The sequence below is a fragment of the Seriola dumerili genome, unplaced genomic scaffold, assembly GCF_002260705.1.
Source record: "Seriola dumerili isolate Sdu_G_001 unplaced genomic scaffold, Sdu_1.0 BDQW01000189.1, whole genome shotgun sequence".
In the NCBI taxonomy this organism is placed as follows: Eukaryota; Metazoa; Chordata; class Actinopteri; order Carangiformes; family Carangidae; genus Seriola; species Seriola dumerili.
In genome coordinates, this window is record NW_019174444.1 from 3,815,546 (window position 1) to 3,834,392 (window position 18,847).

At 38.2% G+C, this 18,847-nt stretch overlaps 1 protein-coding gene across 1 annotated transcript; it reads left to right on the top strand.

Moving 5' to 3' along the window:
• Positions 1-7,520: 7,520 nt before the first annotated feature.
• On the top strand, positions 7,521-10,436 carry LOC111227535 (interferon-induced protein with tetratricopeptide repeats 1-like). The gene is made up of 2 exons (XM_022753069.1): positions 7,521-7,633; positions 8,709-10,436. The coding sequence occupies exons 1-2, from the start codon at positions 7,626-7,628 to the stop codon at positions 10,009-10,011; spliced, it is 1,311 nt and encodes a 436-aa protein (XP_022608790.1). The 5' UTR covers positions 7,521-7,625; the 3' UTR covers positions 10,012-10,436.
• Positions 10,437-18,847: the final 8,411 nt, after the last annotated feature.

The following is an 18,847-nucleotide window of genomic DNA, read 5'->3' on the forward strand; positions in this document are numbered from 1 at the left end:
CTCTGGACTGACTTCCCTGTATTGACTCTGCTTGTCCCTGACCATCCCGCCTCAGCCTTCTGTCGCCGACCACGAGTTCTGCCTGTGCACTTCCTGATTCCTGTCTGCCTGTCCCTGTGGCTGTTTGGCGTTTTCCAGCTCCGATGTCGCAACATGAGTTCTTCCCTGCTCGTTTCCAGATCCTTCATCTGGCTTTGATTACCCGCCTGCCTGCTCTTTCCTGGTTCGTCTGTTTGTTTACTTACTAGGCAGTTTTATGGTTGCAGCCATCTAATTTGCATGAATGAACAAATGCAGTAATAGTTGTATTAATATACCTTGCGTATATAAAGTTACAAATTTCTTTTCAAAAGACATAAAACCAGACAAATAAAAACATACATTTCCAAATGTTTTCAGAGAGAAGCTTTAACAAGGTACTTAAAAGAAGCTAAGGATTTAACATGTCTGAGAACAGGCAAGGAGTTCCATAGGGGCTCTAATACCGTAAGCTGTGACCTGGGTATAACCACCAGGGCTCCATCAGCAGATCTCATTGGTTGAGAGGGCACATACCAGGGCAATATATCAGGAATCGATGAAAGCATGAACAACTTTTTGCCGATCAGCAGTTGATATAAAAAAAGATGATTTGACAGATTATCTTGAGCAGAAACAAAACTGAACAACATTTTCATGTTGAAGATTACCCCTAGATTTCTTGACAGACCTCCAAGGTTAGCTCTGATTAGATGGAGTTAAGAAGACCAAACAAATTGACCTCTGTAATTGTTAAATTTAAGGAAATTAAGCAACATCAAGGATGCAGTATCAAAGAGGCAAGATATGAGATTAGCTAGGCTGCTAGGATCTGTGGGTTTTAACAGCATGCATAGCTGAGTGTCATCAGTGTAATGAATTACCTGGCTAAGAGGTAGCATAAATGGAAAACAAGCAGGGGCCAAGAACCAAGCCTTGAGGGACACCACATCTCAAATGAGCCATTGAGGAAGTAGAGTTTCCCAATACTGAATAACTTCTGTTAAGGTATGAACAAAGTAAGCTAAGAGCTGTGACAGCCACATCTCCTTGTGGTGTAAGAAGATGTTTTGATCAATAGTATTGAACACAGTACTTAAATCTAAAATAACTAAAATCAAGCAATCTCCTCTATCTGCAGTTATCAGTAAGTCATGAGTTACCTTAAAAAGTGCTGTCTCTGTACTATGGTGTACTTTGTAACCAGACTGGAAACGTACTTAATAGAAATCAACCTTGATTGATTGGTCCATTGTGCGGTTACTGGGCCAGATGGGGGGCTGATGGATTGGCTATAGTGTGCCAAATAGTTTCCAATATCCTTACCTTGTAACCAATTAGCCAGACTAAGCACAAGGTGGCTACCGTCTAGTTGAAAGCCTATTACTACATGGACTGTTGCTATGAAAAATATTCCCACTAGTAAAACTGTTACACAGTAAAAAATACTGTCCGTACAGCCAGCACTTAAAATATTTAAGATAATAAAATACTTGCATAAAATTCTCTAGAATGGAGGAATAAAGGTCTCTAAAGGCCCAAACCCCCCGACAAATGCTTTGTCAGGAGAGTGGGCTGACCAGGGACAAATTCCTGGGCCACTTTCTCTGGTAACACATAAAACAAAACAAATGGATCTCTAACATTTTGATAAAGTTTTTAGGGTTTTATGCAAAAATGCATAAAATAATTCCAGGTATAAAATAAATACTTCTTGAAGGGACATATTGTCCATATATTGTATAACGTTGTGGTTAACCTTTTTCTTCCTTCATTACAAAGACCAATTATTCCTAAACAGAGCATTGAAACCACAGACAACCTGAACTGCTCCACCGCAAGATACAATTTTTATTTGAAGAAATTCCCTCAAGGCGTTACTGAGATATTGTGTTAACAAGGCCAAAATTATTTTATGTGAAGTCACCACAGCCTTTACGTTTGACCTTTGACCACTGAAATTGTGCCAAATTTGAAGAAGTTCCTTCAAGGCCTTACTGAGATATCATGTCCACAAGAATGGGACGGAGAACCTGAAAACAATATGGCTCCTGCTCTGACTGTTGCTGGCACAGAGGAATGAAAATACTGTGCTACAAACAGCATCATTGTGAGACTAATCCTATCTGTGACTCTGATTCACCCACAACTTTTTGTTAGTTCTGTCAAGTTTAACCAATAATATGATGTAACAACTTGTCAGTTGCTCACCTGCATCACAGACTGTAAATAAAGATGGACGTAGCCTCCGTGACGTCACCCACAGGTTTCTGAAGAGCGGTTTTGAGGTTCAGAGTGAGCTGCTCCACCGACACAATCTTGGCAGTACCTGACTCCGCCCCTAACTCCCGGCTAATCCAAAAAGGGACAAAGAGGAGGCACTTGTGTAGAGCGCAAGCATACACTCAAGTTAGCATCATTAGCACAGCTGTGCTAATTTTGAAGGCTAACTCAAGGTTAGCTAACAACCCAGGTATGGTGAGTGCAGACACTGATACCTTTTAGTCAGAGTTAACATAAATAAAATACTAGGATTACACTCACCTCCAAAAAGAGGAGCAGTTTAGTGACTCACATTAGCTGAGGTGATGCCAAGCAGACGGTTAGCGGACTGTGGCCACACCCACCTGTCACTCAAAGTGGCCATGCCCTCCATTCTCCATTACTTTAAGCTTTAATAAAATGTAAACAGGTCAATTATTTAAACAGGTGTTATGAAGGAGTAAATTAGCTTTAGAGACCAAAAGTGTTTTTGTACCAGGCTGTAAACATGTTTATTTCTGTTGTAAAGTTGGACATTTTAACATGGGAGTCTATGGAGACTGACTCTTGGTGCTGGCAGATTGCTGCTTAGTCTGTATCAGTGGCCTAATTCAAATGTTGACAGTGAAATGTGCTTTTACACATAAAAACGTTGTATGTTATATTTAGTCACAGTCAGAAAGTCAACAGCAGCTCATCAAAATGAAAAATGTCTTCAAAGTCATTGCACTTAATGGTAATTGTGACATATTTCAAAAGGATCGTCCTAATCTTTAGAAATTGCACAAAAACCTTCAAAGTAAATTCATCGTTTTGAGTTTGAAGTTCAGCATATTGTTTCCACTGTGACAAAGGAATTTGCATCTATTGTGGGAGTCTGCCATGTGCAGATTATGTCATAGATTACCCACTGTTTTTACTTTTGACTGCTTATCATGTTTGTGCCTCGACGCAAATCAATTCCCCCCTGGGATCAATCATCAGCTTCTTATTACTCAGTACAAAAGTAGCAGCACTGTGATCATTTGACTTTTGACCATTCCCTGTAATTGTTTTGTTGTATTTCTTGTTTTATAGCATTACATTTATAGGTGCCAACGTGGTGAACTTGTGATTCACTTCTGTTTTCAGTTTAAATTCGTGAGTACTTCCTTTCTCAACCACACAACCAACATATTTTTTTGTAAAAAGCAAGTGTAAAAAACACATAGGTGCTTCCTGGTTACAAACAGAGCAATACTTCACTTTGCATATTCATGCATTTCCTTTTTTCAAACTAATAAAGAGTGACCAATTCAAACATGGCAACATGGAGATCGATAGGACATGATGTATTTTATTTACTGAGAAACAGTTTATCTATAGAAGAATCCAGGTTGTGAGCGAACAGACGTGCCACCATTACCTAGTAAAACTGTATAAAGAAATGTAAAGAAATTCACTTTTACAGACCTTTGCCAAGATAACGGTCAAAGGTATCCTGTAGAACTGATCATATGTTGAAACTATAACAATCGAATGATATTAAGATAAAGATTATAATCTATTAAACTCATCTTTTTGTCAAAGTTGAAATTTGTCCTCGAGCTTCTCCATGAAATCCATTTTTCTTGGGTAAACAGCGTCACATGTTTCTGATATTAATTATACGATGCATTTGATCTGATTAGGAAAGAAGAAATTATGGACATTGATGATTTAAATCATTTTCAAAATGTGTCATTTTTAAATGGGTTTTGGTACAGACTAAGGAAACTATATAAACATTAAGTTAGGTCAAGGTTCTTCTTAGTAAATGAACATATTACAAGGAAGCAAACTGAAGGCCATCTCAAAGCAGAAACTTTGTAATAGCAGATAACATCATTTTTATTAAATACATATCTCATTAGGGTTCAGCTGGAAGATCATGAGGGTTTGAAGCACCTGAGTGTGGAGATTTTCCAGAGAGTAAAATAGAGTTACATGTGTTGTCAGTTTTTCTTAGTAAAAACCACAGTGTGACTTTCTTTCCACAAACACAACGCTCAGCCTGCCCTCTTCCTGTTTACAGCAGTTTATGTCACAAATAATAAAATCTTCATCCAACATTTAAAGAACACAGTGAAGTGCTGAAACAGAATCTCCATTCAAAACTGTCCAATGTGTAAAGTACCTGTCACTCAACATGAAGCCGTAAAAGCAACATAAAAAGACACTGTAGAACACAATTGCCATTCATGTTACAAGCACTCATATGACTTCTGTCTGCAGCTCATGCAGTAAGATTAATTTACTACCCCCCCCCCCACACACACACACACACACACACACACACGCCTTTTTGCAATTAGAGGACAAAACGGAGGCTACATGTGCACCATATAGTCAAAGCAGAAATATTTAAATATTTATATTTATATATATTTATATTATGTCAAAAAGAACATTGGGCGAAGGGCAGTAATTTCCCAGGGCTCTCTCTCTCTGTCTCTCTCTCTCTCTCTCTCTCTCTCTGAACTAGGGTGACTTCAGTGAGGTAGTGTTAAACACAGGTGAGGTGATACACGGTGCAGGACAAAAGCAAAATGCCCCTCGGACCACCAGGAAATGTCCCAGTTCTCCTGATGGTACTGCTCGTTGCATGGGCTTTCTCTCTGACCCCTGAGTGTTCAAGTGGACTGAATGCTGTGACATTTTCTATACTTGAAACTTGTTGTAAATTCAATGTAAGAGCAAAAACTATCCTCATATTAATAACTAAACAGTTAACAATAATAATAACTAACTCCTCTGCTGACCCTTTTTGTACTCTGATATTTCAGCAGTTACACTGTCAGTGGCTGTGTTCTTACAGCAGTGACTGCCTGGTCCCACAGCGCCCTCTCCTGATATGAACAAGTTACTGCGTGAAGAAGTCCACACCTTAGCTACTGCAATACTGTATGGGCCATTTCTTATTCCATAAAATCCACATAATCCAGAAAAAAAATTGTCAGACTTGCCATATTTGCAAAGTCAAAGGAGCCATCTGTTTTCACTTTTTTATAAATTTAAAATGTATTAATCCTTTTTGATATAAACATCCTACAAACATGTATTTTCATCTGTAACGTGATATTACAGAACAAACATTTACCAAAATGTTTTCACCAATATTTCTGTAATAATTCCTACATACATTCTTACCCAGCAAGACAACCAAATTATCAGCATCTCGCTTTCCATCATACAAACAAGGGGAATTGTCAGATGGGAATTAGGGTAAAATAACAGCAATTTGGTTTATGTATTTTTCTTTTTCATTGTGTCTCTGGCTGATAGATTCATTTAAATATTTGTATCCCCTCCACTGTATATTTAGTGTTGTTTTTGTTTCTCTTTTTTCTTTCTGCTTTCTTTTTTCTTTCTATCTGTCTTCCTGTCTTTCTTTCCTCCTTTCTCAGTTTGTATGATGTTATTTTTATTTTTATTTTTACGTTGAGGTTTAACACAAGCTCTCGATGGGTTTCTTATCTTGTCATGGTCTCAGCCTGGAGGCTCCAGGGTTTTGGTTTTTTGGACTTTTTTGATGATTTAGTTTTCTGTTTTGAGTATTTCTGGTTTGAATGTTTCTAGTGTCTAGTTAGTCTTCACTGTCTTGTGCTCTGTTTCCCCGTGCACTTCCTGTTTTATTTTGTAATTTCGTACCTTGTGTGTCAGTGTTTTTGCTTCCTGTCTTGGTCCTGTTTCTGTGTGGTAATTATCTGCCCCGCCCTAATGTGTTTCACCTGTGTTCAATCACCCTTGCCTCCCTTGTCTATATAGTCTTTATGCTCCCCTTTGTCTGTGTCGGTTCGTCTGTTGTTATCTGGGTATGTCCTCGATCTGTTCATGTCTGCTTAATCCTCAATCTGTTCACGTAGTCTGTTCATGTCTGGTTTGTTTTTGGTCTGTTCACGTTACCTGCTCATGTTTGCCTGTTGCCTATGGTTCCCTGCTTGTTTTGTAAGTTCTTCTGTTAAATAAACCTCTGCGCACCGTTCTCCCAAGCGTTGGCTGCATTTGGGTCCTACTTACCTCAAACCCGTGACATATCTCACCTGTACGTTCTCTCCTTTAAAAAAAAAACTATATACATATATATATATATACAATGTATTTGTAATGTTTCATGTGTGTGAATAAAAAAAGCAAAACCAAGTCCACACAAATAGCCTATATGACTTCTCAGCAAAAAACAATACTGTTGTAAGGAATACTAATATAAGTGTACATAAAAAACATGTTATTATGTGGCAATGCACAAAATACATATATATGTGTGTTTAAAATAATGCACATGTAATATATGATATACGGTATATGTCCCCATATCAAGAATGATGTTGCCATATACTGTATGTCACCTATAATTATCACATATATACATCTGGATATATGAAGATATACTGTAAGTTTATAACATACCAGGGAAATAGGAATAGGAAATACCCAATTTGTAAATATACTGAAAATGTCTGTATGATGAATTTTATATAACCTATTTGTTAACGGTATAAATTTTATTTATTTATTAAAACAAAATGCTTTTCAACTTTTAATATAGATGTGTAAAACATATTAGTCTTTCTTCATTCATTTTAAAGATTCAAACATATTTCTATGCTAGACATATATGAAACTTCCAATTTTCAATAGATTTGATATATCATTTTCAGACATATATACATGTATAATTTTACTTCATTTTTCCAAATATTTCATGTATGAAAATTTAATGTATGTGCATATAGATATGGGGACACGCTAATGTTTTCTTTTGATAGAGAACTGCAGCCATAAATGTGTTTCAGTGTTTCAGTGTGACGTCGTTAGTGTTGAAACAAACTGTCAGATTTTCAGGGCAGTAACAGGTGAGTCAGGACTCTGGTTTCCTCTCGGTGAACCGGTCAGTTTTTGGCCTTAGGTTTCTATTCCTTGGAAACGAGAGTGACGGCGTCGCTCAACAGAAGAAAGACGAATTTTCGCTTCGCTTTATTCGCGCGAATCTGCTCTCCGGCCACAAAACATACCCGGAACTCGACTTTTTCTGCAGTGTTTCTCTCACATGAACTCTTGTGTCTCTGCTCTTCCGTTAAGTGGACGTCCTTCGGCTTTACGAGTCTTCGCCTCAGTTCGCGCTGCGCTAAAGCGAACCCGCGTGTGTTCGCGTCTCCTTCGACTTGGTACGCGAACGCCCCGCCTGTAAAAGTCTCGCCTTCAGTTAGAACATTCGAAGACCTGAGCTCAACAACAACACATCTGCAGCAGAGCAGCAGCTGGAGAAGCATTTAGAGCAAAAATCAGTGGAGCTGATATTAACTACAGAGGCGAGGGAACAGCTGATGATGAGGTGAGTATATAACTGTAAGGTTTAGATGTTAATTCATATTCTATATTTGAGTTAATTCACTCAAAATATATATTATCGTAACTGCCATAAAATATCTGTTGTCATTTGATATGTTTGTTTATTTTAAAATTTTTAAATACTTATATGAGTTATTTATGATATGCGATATTATTTCTTTTTGTATTGGTTCTATGCATGGCACTAGGAACTAAGTTTGCGCCTGTGTTTCACGGGGACACTTTAAGTTGTAACATTTTTATTATCACTATTATAATATTACATTTAGTGTTTATACAGTTTACTTTTTGTACATTTATGTTCACACAGTTAACTATTTATAATGTGTGTTTACACAGTTATTATTTACATATTCACAAGTTTAAATATTTGCATCTTTAAAAAAACAGTAGGCTAATAATACCCTCCTGAATCCACCTTTGTAGTTTTCTTCTTTCTTTCTTTTTTTTACCTCAGTCTAAGTCCTCCTAGCCTCTGATTTGTTTCTTCAGCGACACGTGACTTAGAAACAGGAAGTCTTGTGGTTGTGATGCAGATAAAAAATGCTGCTTAAAAGGGTAAAAGGGTCTCCACCCAGTTGTTTCTTTTATCAAGAGTGATCCAAGCCACCACATAACGAACCCTCATGTTATATTACATGTTGATTTATTCAGTGTTTTATTTATTTTACAGCAGCAGAACATTAACATTGTGATTCCTGGTTTTTATTATCAGTTACTATTATTCATATACTTGATTGTTTTCTGTTCAATAATTACTTCTAAATAAATCCATGTAGTTTGTTTTTATCTAATCCATAAATTTTTCTGAACTTTTTTTTTTACCACTCAAAGATTTGCTACTTTGTTTCTTCCTCCTTGTCTCCTTTTCTTTTTGTTACTTCTTTTGTCGTGTTTTCCTATTATTCCTTTCATCCTTCCGGTCTTCCTTTCTCTCTACTTTACCTTGCTCCATTTCTTTCCTTTTCTTCCTTCCTTACTGCTTATTCAACGCTCCTATATTAACCTACTGATGATGCGTCTGTGTTTTTGTTGTTTTTTAAATTATTCTCAATCAGTACTGCTCAGACTGAAACAACACTGGAGGCCCTGCAGTGCCACTTCACCTGGGATCTGGACCAAAGCAGGTCCAAACTTCTCCGTCTCAAGGACAAGGTGGAGGACATCGGCACGTTGGAGGGAAACAGTTGGCTGGGTCACATATACAACCTGCGGGGGTTCATCCAGTCCAAGCTGGGGTTCACCGATGATGCCAGGAGTCTCTTCAGCAGGGCTGCAGAGGCCTTCCGCAAGATGAGAAACACCGTCTCAGATGAGGGTCCCTGGTTGGTGGTGAACTATGGGAACCAGGCTTGGCTGCACCACCTCCAGGGAGAACATGCAGAGAGTCAGGCTTACCTCTCAAAGGTCGATGCCCTGATGAAAGAATATCCATCTCCATCGCAGGACGAGCTCCATCCAGAGATCTACGCTGAAAAAGCCTGGACTCTCATGAAGTTCGGCAAAGACAAAAAGCTGTTGGCTGCAGATTACTTCCAGAGAGCCATCAGGATGCAGCCGGACATGGTGGAGTGGCAGACCAGCCATGTGTTAGGGTTAGTGACTAGTTTCAAGCACAGCAGCACAGGGCTAGACGCTGACATCCTGGAGAAAATGAGAAACGCCAAGGAACAGGACCCAGAGAACCTGTACCTCGCTGTTTACTACCTTGAGCAACTTGCTAAGAAAGGAGATATAGTCGAAGATGAAGCGCGTGAACTGGCCAAACAGGTTCTGAGAAATCCTGTTGGCAGTTACAGTGGTATGAAAGCATTACTGAGAGTTTACAGAAACTACGTCTCTATTGATGAGGCTGTTGATTTGGCAGAGGAGGCTCAGGGAAAACATCCAGACAAACGTTATCTGAAGAGGTGTTTAGCACTCTGCTACAAATGGAAGATCATTTATTTCAGGGAGAGTCGCCCAAAGCAAAGCATGATAGACAGCGCCATCAGGCTCCACGAGGAGGTGATTTCTCTTTACCCCCATTCTTCCTTTATTAAGAGAATAGACCTCGCAAATATTTACGCAAAGTCAAAACGCGGCCTGGCTACAGCTGAGCAGATGTACCAGGAGCTGCTGAAGCGTGATCTGGAACCTGAAGACAAACAGCTGCTTTACAACAACTATGCAAAATTTCTGAACTTTGATCGACAGGAGCGACAAAGGTCGATACAATATCACATGAAGGCAGCAGCGATACCGCGAGAGTCGTTCTATCGGGAGAACAGCATCAAAGTTCTGCAGAAGATTAAAGACAGGAGCAGGGGCCGAATGTGTAGGGACATAGAGGAGTTTCTGGCCAACCTTCAAGAGCCGTAGTGTTTTTAACAAAACATAGGTATTCCACTACCGAACAAATCTGTACATACTCTTTCATTTGATTACATCAACATTAGGTAAACTTGCAGAAATAACTTGTGCAAATTGAGGAAAAGGGGTCCCCTACTCTGAAGATAGAAAGTGAAGTCTGATTGATTGATGTGATAAATTATTAGTCAGTGGCTGATTTACCATGAAATCTCACCATCAGAAACGTTGGTGCGATCAGACCTTAGATTGATCAGAAAGATTCGACTTCCACGCTTTTGAAAAGGTCAAACATCGTTTAAGAAAGATACAATTTTTGAAGGAACACCGTTCAGACATTTGACCAGTGCGCAAACTCAAACCTTTAAGATTGGTCGCACCAACATGTAAAACAGCTAAATCAGTTCATTTTAATGAAATTTACTTGCAGGGGTGAATTCCACGCAAACTTTCCACATCAACTTCATCTGTTGCGAACGTTGACACGTCAATCTGTGTCACTGACGTTTCGTGATCCGTCTTGAAAGTGCTGACCCTCGAGGGAAATACAGAGTACGAGGTTTTTCAGAGGTCTGCAAGACAATTATTACATTTTAATTAAAATTTTATGAAGAATATATTAAAAATAATCCTCAAAACCACAGACAGCAGCAATAATCTTTATATAACTTTTCTAACAGTGTGTGGCCATGTTAAACCGTCTGTTTTTACTATATCCCTTATGGGGTTTTTTCTTAGCACTGTATTTGAAGTTTATGAAATAACATAAAACGCTTTGTAGTGAACAATAACAGTTAATGTAAAAGTTTATTTGTTATGTATCATACATACCTGGACTGGCATCAGTCACAAGCCATTAAGGAAGTTCACTGTAAGGACATGCAGAGTTACGGACCCACAATTGACACTTTGTTACTCTTCCCACCATCAAACTATCAAATTGATAGGAAACAGAGACCAAGGACCCCTCTTCCACAAACAGACCATGATTTTAGCATGTCAGAGAGACGCAGAACCAGACCAAAGGTCAAAGGGTCAGCTCCAGAGGATTAACCAATGGACACCAGGCAACTGGAAAATATAGGCAATATCCAGTTTGTAACAATAAGACTCTGTCTGTTGATATTTGATTGTTTCTTATATAGGACAAGTAACAACAAAAGGACTGATCATCACTAAGGTGTGAATCCTGACCTCTCTGAACCATGCATGAAAACACACACACACACACACACACACACACACACACACACACACACACACACACACCAACCTCCCTTCCTCTGTCCCTCTCTAGATAAGAGTCATAAACTACAACCCACATCCCAACCCTGGGTAGTGACCAGCAGAACTCTCTCCACAGACACAGATCTGAGGAAGAATATATAATTAAATATCTAACTGTTCTGTAACTCCTGTGATGTTTCTATGTAATAGTTCAATCCCAAACTTCTATCCCATAGAATGTTTGAAATGTAACATGTAGACTTTAAGACAATGTCCTTCATGTGACCATATACTGTCAGCATCCTTCACACGAGGTAACACACACTACATGACATCCAGCATGTCCATATTATTATTATTACAGTCAAAGAACTGCTGTGTAATCCACATTTATAGACTATTAGCTTTGGGAAATGTTTATATTGTTGTTTGATCAGTTAACCACTTGTATTATGATTAATTCCAGGTTTGAAGGATGTAATATGAAATCAACACTCGTATTACTCCTGTCTGTCATTATTAGTGCCATTAGCTTTATATGTTATTTCATTTAATGTTTGTGGTCATGGTGGAAGACGGATGTGCGAGTTTATAAGTAAATTATAGAAATAAACTATTCAAAAGTTCAGTGGAAAATGACTCTCTTCTCCAAGTGGAAACACAGGTGATAAGCCCAGAGATAAAACAGTTGTGATCAATTCACACACTGCTCAGAAACGCTAAGAAACTTGCTAGATGCCGAAGAAAGGTAGAAGGTGCTAGAAGATATATTATAATCAATATTAAGTAATATTTAATCATCAAACCTAATTTGTAGATGTAGTATCATTAGCTGTATAGCCATAGTGTAAAGCCATAACATATTCTCTCCCACCATTGCCAACTCATCACACTGCTCATTTCATTATTATTTCCATCTTTATGATTATTACACCTTGCATTTACTCTGCAGATAGTAGTTTAGTTAATAAACTCCTTTATTTACACCCAGCTGTTGTCCTGTTGTGTTCTTTTGACGTAGAGACTGGAGATCCATTGAATCAAGAAGTCATGGCTTCTGATATGAGATTGATACATTTGTCAATGAAGTAATTCATTGTTGTCCTCCCAGAGCACTGGTGCCCCATTTCAACGAGAGTAAATCCTAAATTATGAATGAAGTGCATGAACTTCTTGACCAACAGGACTCTAGAGCTCCACCTAAGGTCTTTCACCACAATTCCTTATAACCTTATCACTCCTGGTTTGGCACTGATTCGGAGCCAGTGCCAAAGTTGGAACCAGTTTTTCTTGTTTGGACAGTCAAACAACTGGCCCTCAGCCACGAAAACCGGTTCCAGAACGAGGAACTGCCAACGTCATGGGGCTGGGACGGGGTTATCAAGTCCTACAAGACAATGATGTCATAACGTGGCACTATTATGGCTCTCTAGACTGTGGAAAAGCAAACTGGTTCTAAGAAGGTTGGCAAGTTGAACTAATTACAAAGCAGCTCTAGCACCAGCCCAGAACTTGCACTAGGTTCATCTTGGTGGAAAAGGGGTAACAGGTGCTCTGTGAGGGCCACTCCTACCACAACGCAGGTGGGACACAATGCTGCCACATAATATTCCAGTGAACCGTCTCCTGTGGATTAGCTTTTCATGGTAGTAAGGACCAAGTTGGTCACTGCACGTGTGTGCATCCCCTACTGCGTTACAGGACTGTTGAATGAACTGTTGTTTTCTTGTGTAAACGTAAGTTAAACATGAGTTTACTGTATTCATATTTTTTCCACCTAACAAAACAGTCTGAATGATTGTTCTATAAAACTGGAGAAATAGCCAATCACTGAGGGCTTCATGCAGCTGTTGTAAATGTACTCCACCTGTGGAGTATATAAGGTGTAGCTGATCAGGTGTAGTGTCACCACCTGGGGAAACTGATCTGCGGTACGCACCTGTTCATCACGATGAAGCTGATCCTCTCTCTGACTCTCATCTGGGCGCTCTCCAGCACAGGTAACACCACCTATTCTTACATTAGATTATCTGCAGGTATTACACCACCTAATTTAACAAATTCCAAATCTTACTAGAACCAATTTTTTATAAAGGAATAGAAACCAAATAAAAGCAGATTATTTGTTTTAATTAATCAGAGTTAATTTCAGATCTTTGAAAATATGATCTGAGACTTTATAGATCCCAGAGGGAAAATTCTCACGCTACAGTTCAGTAGTACAAGAAATAGTCAAAATAGATAAAGAACAATGATAATAAAAGTAAATAATAAATAATATTTAAGAGTCAAGCAGTGTACATTAGACAGTTGCCATTAAAACCATTATATCTTAAACTCTTTTGGAACAACAGTTAAAGATTTTTGAGCCTTTATAAACCACCGAAACTATGTAACCCTAAACACCTCACACATTTGATGTGACATTCTTTCACTATTTTTCTCTCCTTTGCAGCTGGAGCACTCGTGTGTCAAACCTGCTCAAATCTACAGTGCTCAAGCACAGTGCCATTCACATGTACCTCGGAGACGATGTGTGTGTCACTTCAACAAAGATTGTCTCCTAATTTGTTCTACTAACTCTGAGCTTTTCAAACAAATTACTACTTAAGAGAACTGGAAAATCAACCAGTGGGGGAAAGCAATGAAATACATTTATTAAGTACTAATCCATTACATTTAAGAGGTAAAAATTTACTTTTTATATTATTATATTACTTATTTTTATAATTTACTTATTTACTTTTTAAATTTGTATTACCCTACATTTATCTGACAGCTATAGTGACTAGTTACTTCACAGATTAAGATTTTATAACATCTTTGCATCATAGATTTAAAGTAGTTAAAATTAGTTCTATCTTCACCAGTTACAAATCATAATCAGTGATTCTGAGGTAACTGGTTATTTTCAGTATCAATTAATCTGCCTGTTTTGTCAGTTAACTGGAGGCCATCTTTGATGAAATCACATGGGCTGCAACGCCCATCATGTTGACGTTCTGAACCATGGGCACTTATTACTATGTTTTTAAATGAGTAAAATTACCTTATAATAATGGTTTCAAACCAGTGTGCACACACACAAACAGCCACACAATAAAACACACACACATGCACAAACACTGTGTTGATTTACCTTACAGTTGCTCTCCTACTTGAGATAAAAGGCTAAGAGTTAATGAGTCTAATTAGCCAGTCAGAATCAGTTTTGTCCATTTATGCCCAGAAACTGTCAGTAGCACCTGCTGAGACACTGGTTGCTATGGCGACTGTGGCCACCAGAAGGAGGAGGGAAAAATGTACACACAATCACCTCTTTAACCCTAGGCAGACAATAGGTTTTAAGAAGGAACCTTTCATCGAAAATCAAATCCCACCATCACTACCAGTGTCCCAAGACTTCAGTGAAGACAATGATATATTATATGTGTAGCTACTTTTCACAGTTGAGGTTTTATCGCAGTTTAAAAACCACCTCTCATCTCTGTTTTGAGTTGAAATGGGCATCAATGAAAGCTTTGGACATCCGTAAAGAATATCACAATGAGACCAACACAGGGTGACAAATTTCTCTACGTTTTTATAAATTAACTATGGAGGTTGGAAATTGTTGGATTTAAATGTCAGATTTTTTTTCAGGAATATTTTTGGGGATGGCGTGTGATGTCATCCACTCTAGCTCTCAACATTCTGTGCAATACACACCCATTATAAAATCTGAAAAAGTCTCAACCATGTTTCTGTGTTAAAGTATGATGAAGTGGTAGAGCTCGAAAAAGGGGTGTGTTTTTAGTTGATTTCACAATGTCTCTCCATTCATTCTCTATGAGAAATGTTCCAGCATTTTTCACCATTCACGCTGCCATGGTTACTTGTATCACTAAGAAAACAGTGCCCTTCAGGGGCCGCGTCCTTTTGGGGACACGCTATACGAAGGTGTGGCTCACTGTATGTGACTACAGAGAGTAGGAGAAAGGCAAATAGTGAAAGGGCTGAAACTGGCTGACAGGAGGCTGAATGTAAATACCACAAGATGGTGTCACAAATATGCTAATTGGCAACTTAGAGAATCAAGCAACATTTAGTGACTTTTCAAACAGGCTTTAGCTTCTTTCCATTGAGAGTGGTTAGCATCACTGGCTGAAACTATTTTTTTAATCTTCAGAATGTGATTTTTCCTTTTGGCTCACAAACTGACTTTAATGACTGTTTATTAGTTTTCCTGTTGAATTTTCTTTTGATTGACTTATCAAGTAATTCATTAATTGTTGCAGTTCTAAATCAAAAAATCAAAAGCACATACAACCATTCAGTATAAAGGGTGGGCTATTTTTACTTATGACGTGATGACCACATTTTTTCAGCTGTTTCTTTTGTTTGAGCAAGTCTCTTCATGCAAGATTTTTAGTTGTAAAAGAGTATTTTACATGGTACTGCTACTGTCACTTAGAGAGTAATTTAACATCAGTGACTGAAAAACTTCACGCTGGTTGAAAGTTTGAAAGTTTGAAAGTTTGAAAGTTTGAAAGTTTGAAAGTTTCAAGCCTGTTTCCCCTCTGAAAACACTAAGCACACATGTTGGATGTGACTGGATGTGATCAGACCCGCTGTGTTGCACCACACTTAACAGTGATGTCACTAGGTCCTGGGGTACACTTGTACATCACTGCAACAGGATGAGACATTAAACCACCGAATGTCAGCAAAAACATGATGTAAAGTCACTTGTAAAGTGAAAGATCTGAGAAATTCTCAGTGGAATTAATTAACTGACAATAATTGAATTTGTACAGTAACAGTGATTTTTCATCTACAGTAACGGTTGGGACCAACAGTACTTCTGTCTTTGGCTGCGCATCTATGAACCTGTGTGCTGCTGCTAACGACCTGACAAACCTACTTTCAGTGCAAAGCAATGTTGACATCAAGAGTGAAACAACCTGCTGTGCAACCAACTTGTGTAATTCTGTGACAACAGTAACTGCCAGTAGTGGCATGATCCATCTGCTGCTGGGACTCCTTGTCTTTACTTTCTATTAGAACATAGAAAAAAATGGACAAAGCACCTTTGAAGCCACCAGGACTCTGAAAAAACTTTTTGAAGTCTGGACTTGGGTTTGCTGCTCACTGCTGTCTTTAGTTGGCAGTTACAGGAGCCAGAGAATCCAAATTTAGGAAAAAGGGGATGGAGTCTGGGCGAAGCTGAGGTGGGGTAAGAAGGCACAGATGTATTAGATACATGACCACACCACAGACAACCTTTTTTTACAAACTTAATTTACTTCATATATACTCACTGGGGGATTAGTGGATTGACTGCTGCAACACTATTTAACAGTCAAGTTTTGTTTTAAATTGTACAAATATGACAAGGACACATGTTTGGTTTGTACGGTGATAGGGACACTTTTTTTGTATATGCACATAAAGAGTCTGAATCTGCAATAAATATTATTGAATATCTGTATCATTATTTTTGTCAGATTATAAACAGAGATTTTACATTTTTAAAATTAATAGGAAATGAGACAAAAATGTATTAAAATTGACATGTGTTTTCAATAAAATGTTAGAAGAAAATAAATATGTACAACACTGGTAGGTAGTATGTTTTCTGTTTGAACAAAGTATCTGCTGTGGGCCATTTTGCTCATCTTTGATGACGTGTCAATATCAGCGTTGCAGACGGTGCAGAATGCAGAAAAGTCACGTTTAACCATGTGCGACACACAGAGGGTCTTCTGGGGTTTTCTGTCCATGTAGTAAACTACAGGAGAAGATGAAAGGTAAAGGAGAAGGTAAAATTTAAACACATTACTACCAACTACCCTTGGACTTCTACATATAAATAAATGTCCTTTACATTCAAGCCTTTGTCAAACAAGTTTACATAATACTGACAAAGCCTATCAACACAGCACCAGGTAAATCTCTCTGAATTCCACAGCACACTGGAGTTTTAAATCTCCTGTCTGTGCCGACTTTCCCACCCTGTGCACAGGCAGCGATGTGTCTCACACGAACCAGAGCTGAAGATGGTGTTCTGTTGTTTATGATTGATGAGCTCCAGCCTTTGTTAATGGACCACAGTCATGTCCACAAATAAGGCAGAAATGATATCTGCAATGGCTGGTAGCAAACCTCCAACCAGAGGCAATAGCATACTGCGACCACAAGAGGGCATTAAATTATCCTTCATGGGACCAAACACTGTTCTAAGATGTAAGGAGATATATCGATTTTTCTAATTGATTCCTATTTTTAGCTTTAACTGATCAAGCACTGCTTGCCTTGCTTCTCCTGACGGCACATCACTGGACTAAATATTTCTTCCACTAGTGTCTATTGTAGGTAAAATATCTGCCTTCAAAGATTTACTGCAAGTAAAAGTAAAAAGAAAAAGTATTATCATCATTTAAGTATCAAAAGTGAAAGTATTACTCATTGTGCAAAATGGATCCTTTCAGTGTTACCTTACTTCATCTATTTTATTAATAAAGAGTACATATGTTATATTTTCTGGATTATTGTGATATTATCAAATTAATTACTTACTGTGTTATTAGAATTGCTGTTGCATTAAGCACAGAATTACATTAAACCAAAACAATAAGGGAACCATAGCCTAAAGTTCAAATAGAAAATGCAATATGTGAAGAAATTGCTGTGGGATTGTTCTTATCAGACATGTTTATATGTTAGTATATGTTTTTCTTATTCGTTTCTCATTCATTTGATGGCCATAATGTTTGTCCGCTTAAATTTCAAGGCATAGAAATAGAACCTCCTCTTACAAGACATTATAGATGTATTTACAGAGGGAGGCATATTGGATCCAGACACTCTACATGGTGACTGTTTGTTTAAGTTGCTTTATTTTATCCACTTGGCACCACTACTTTACTTTGCACACTTTAAGACAAACAATACAACAACAGGACTTTTAAAAGCTGATTCTAGATAGTGGCTTCACAAATCTGCCGACTGCTCTTGAAATGCAGCATTCGGAGATTGGGGTCCCACCTGTGCAGAGTCGTAGCCACTGATCATCTGCGATCATTACCTGGAGGCGGTGGAGCCCATACTAACACTTCTGCTGGGACTGTAGTAGCAATGTGACACAGTGATTTAAATAAAAAATACCACTACAGTTACTTTAATTCTGTCCACTATGCTGTCAGTTCCAGCCTTTTGCATCAAAGTCTCAGTCATCAAGTATATCAAACACAAGATCAGCACATGATTGATTTGAGTTCTTTTACTATTTGGGTTAAAGAAGTGAGTGAGGAGATGCCAGATGCAGCTGTCTTACACACATCATACAGCAGCGTTTGCTTAAACACACAAATTAGGTAAATGTAAGTTGTGTTTGCTGTTTTTTGTTTGTTTGTTTGTTTGTTTGTTTTCACTTTACTCAGCCTGGCCAGGGATTCCATCATGTTAGGGCCGAGGCCTTTTAGCCTTTGGTGACTCAAAAATATTTAAGGCACTGAGACCACTGAGTGATTGGATGCCTACAAATAAATGTGTAAATAAATGAATAAGTGTCAAACTCACATAAATTATGTTGCACTGTAATGTTATCAATGTTAAATATTTAGGTAAAAATGTAAGAGAA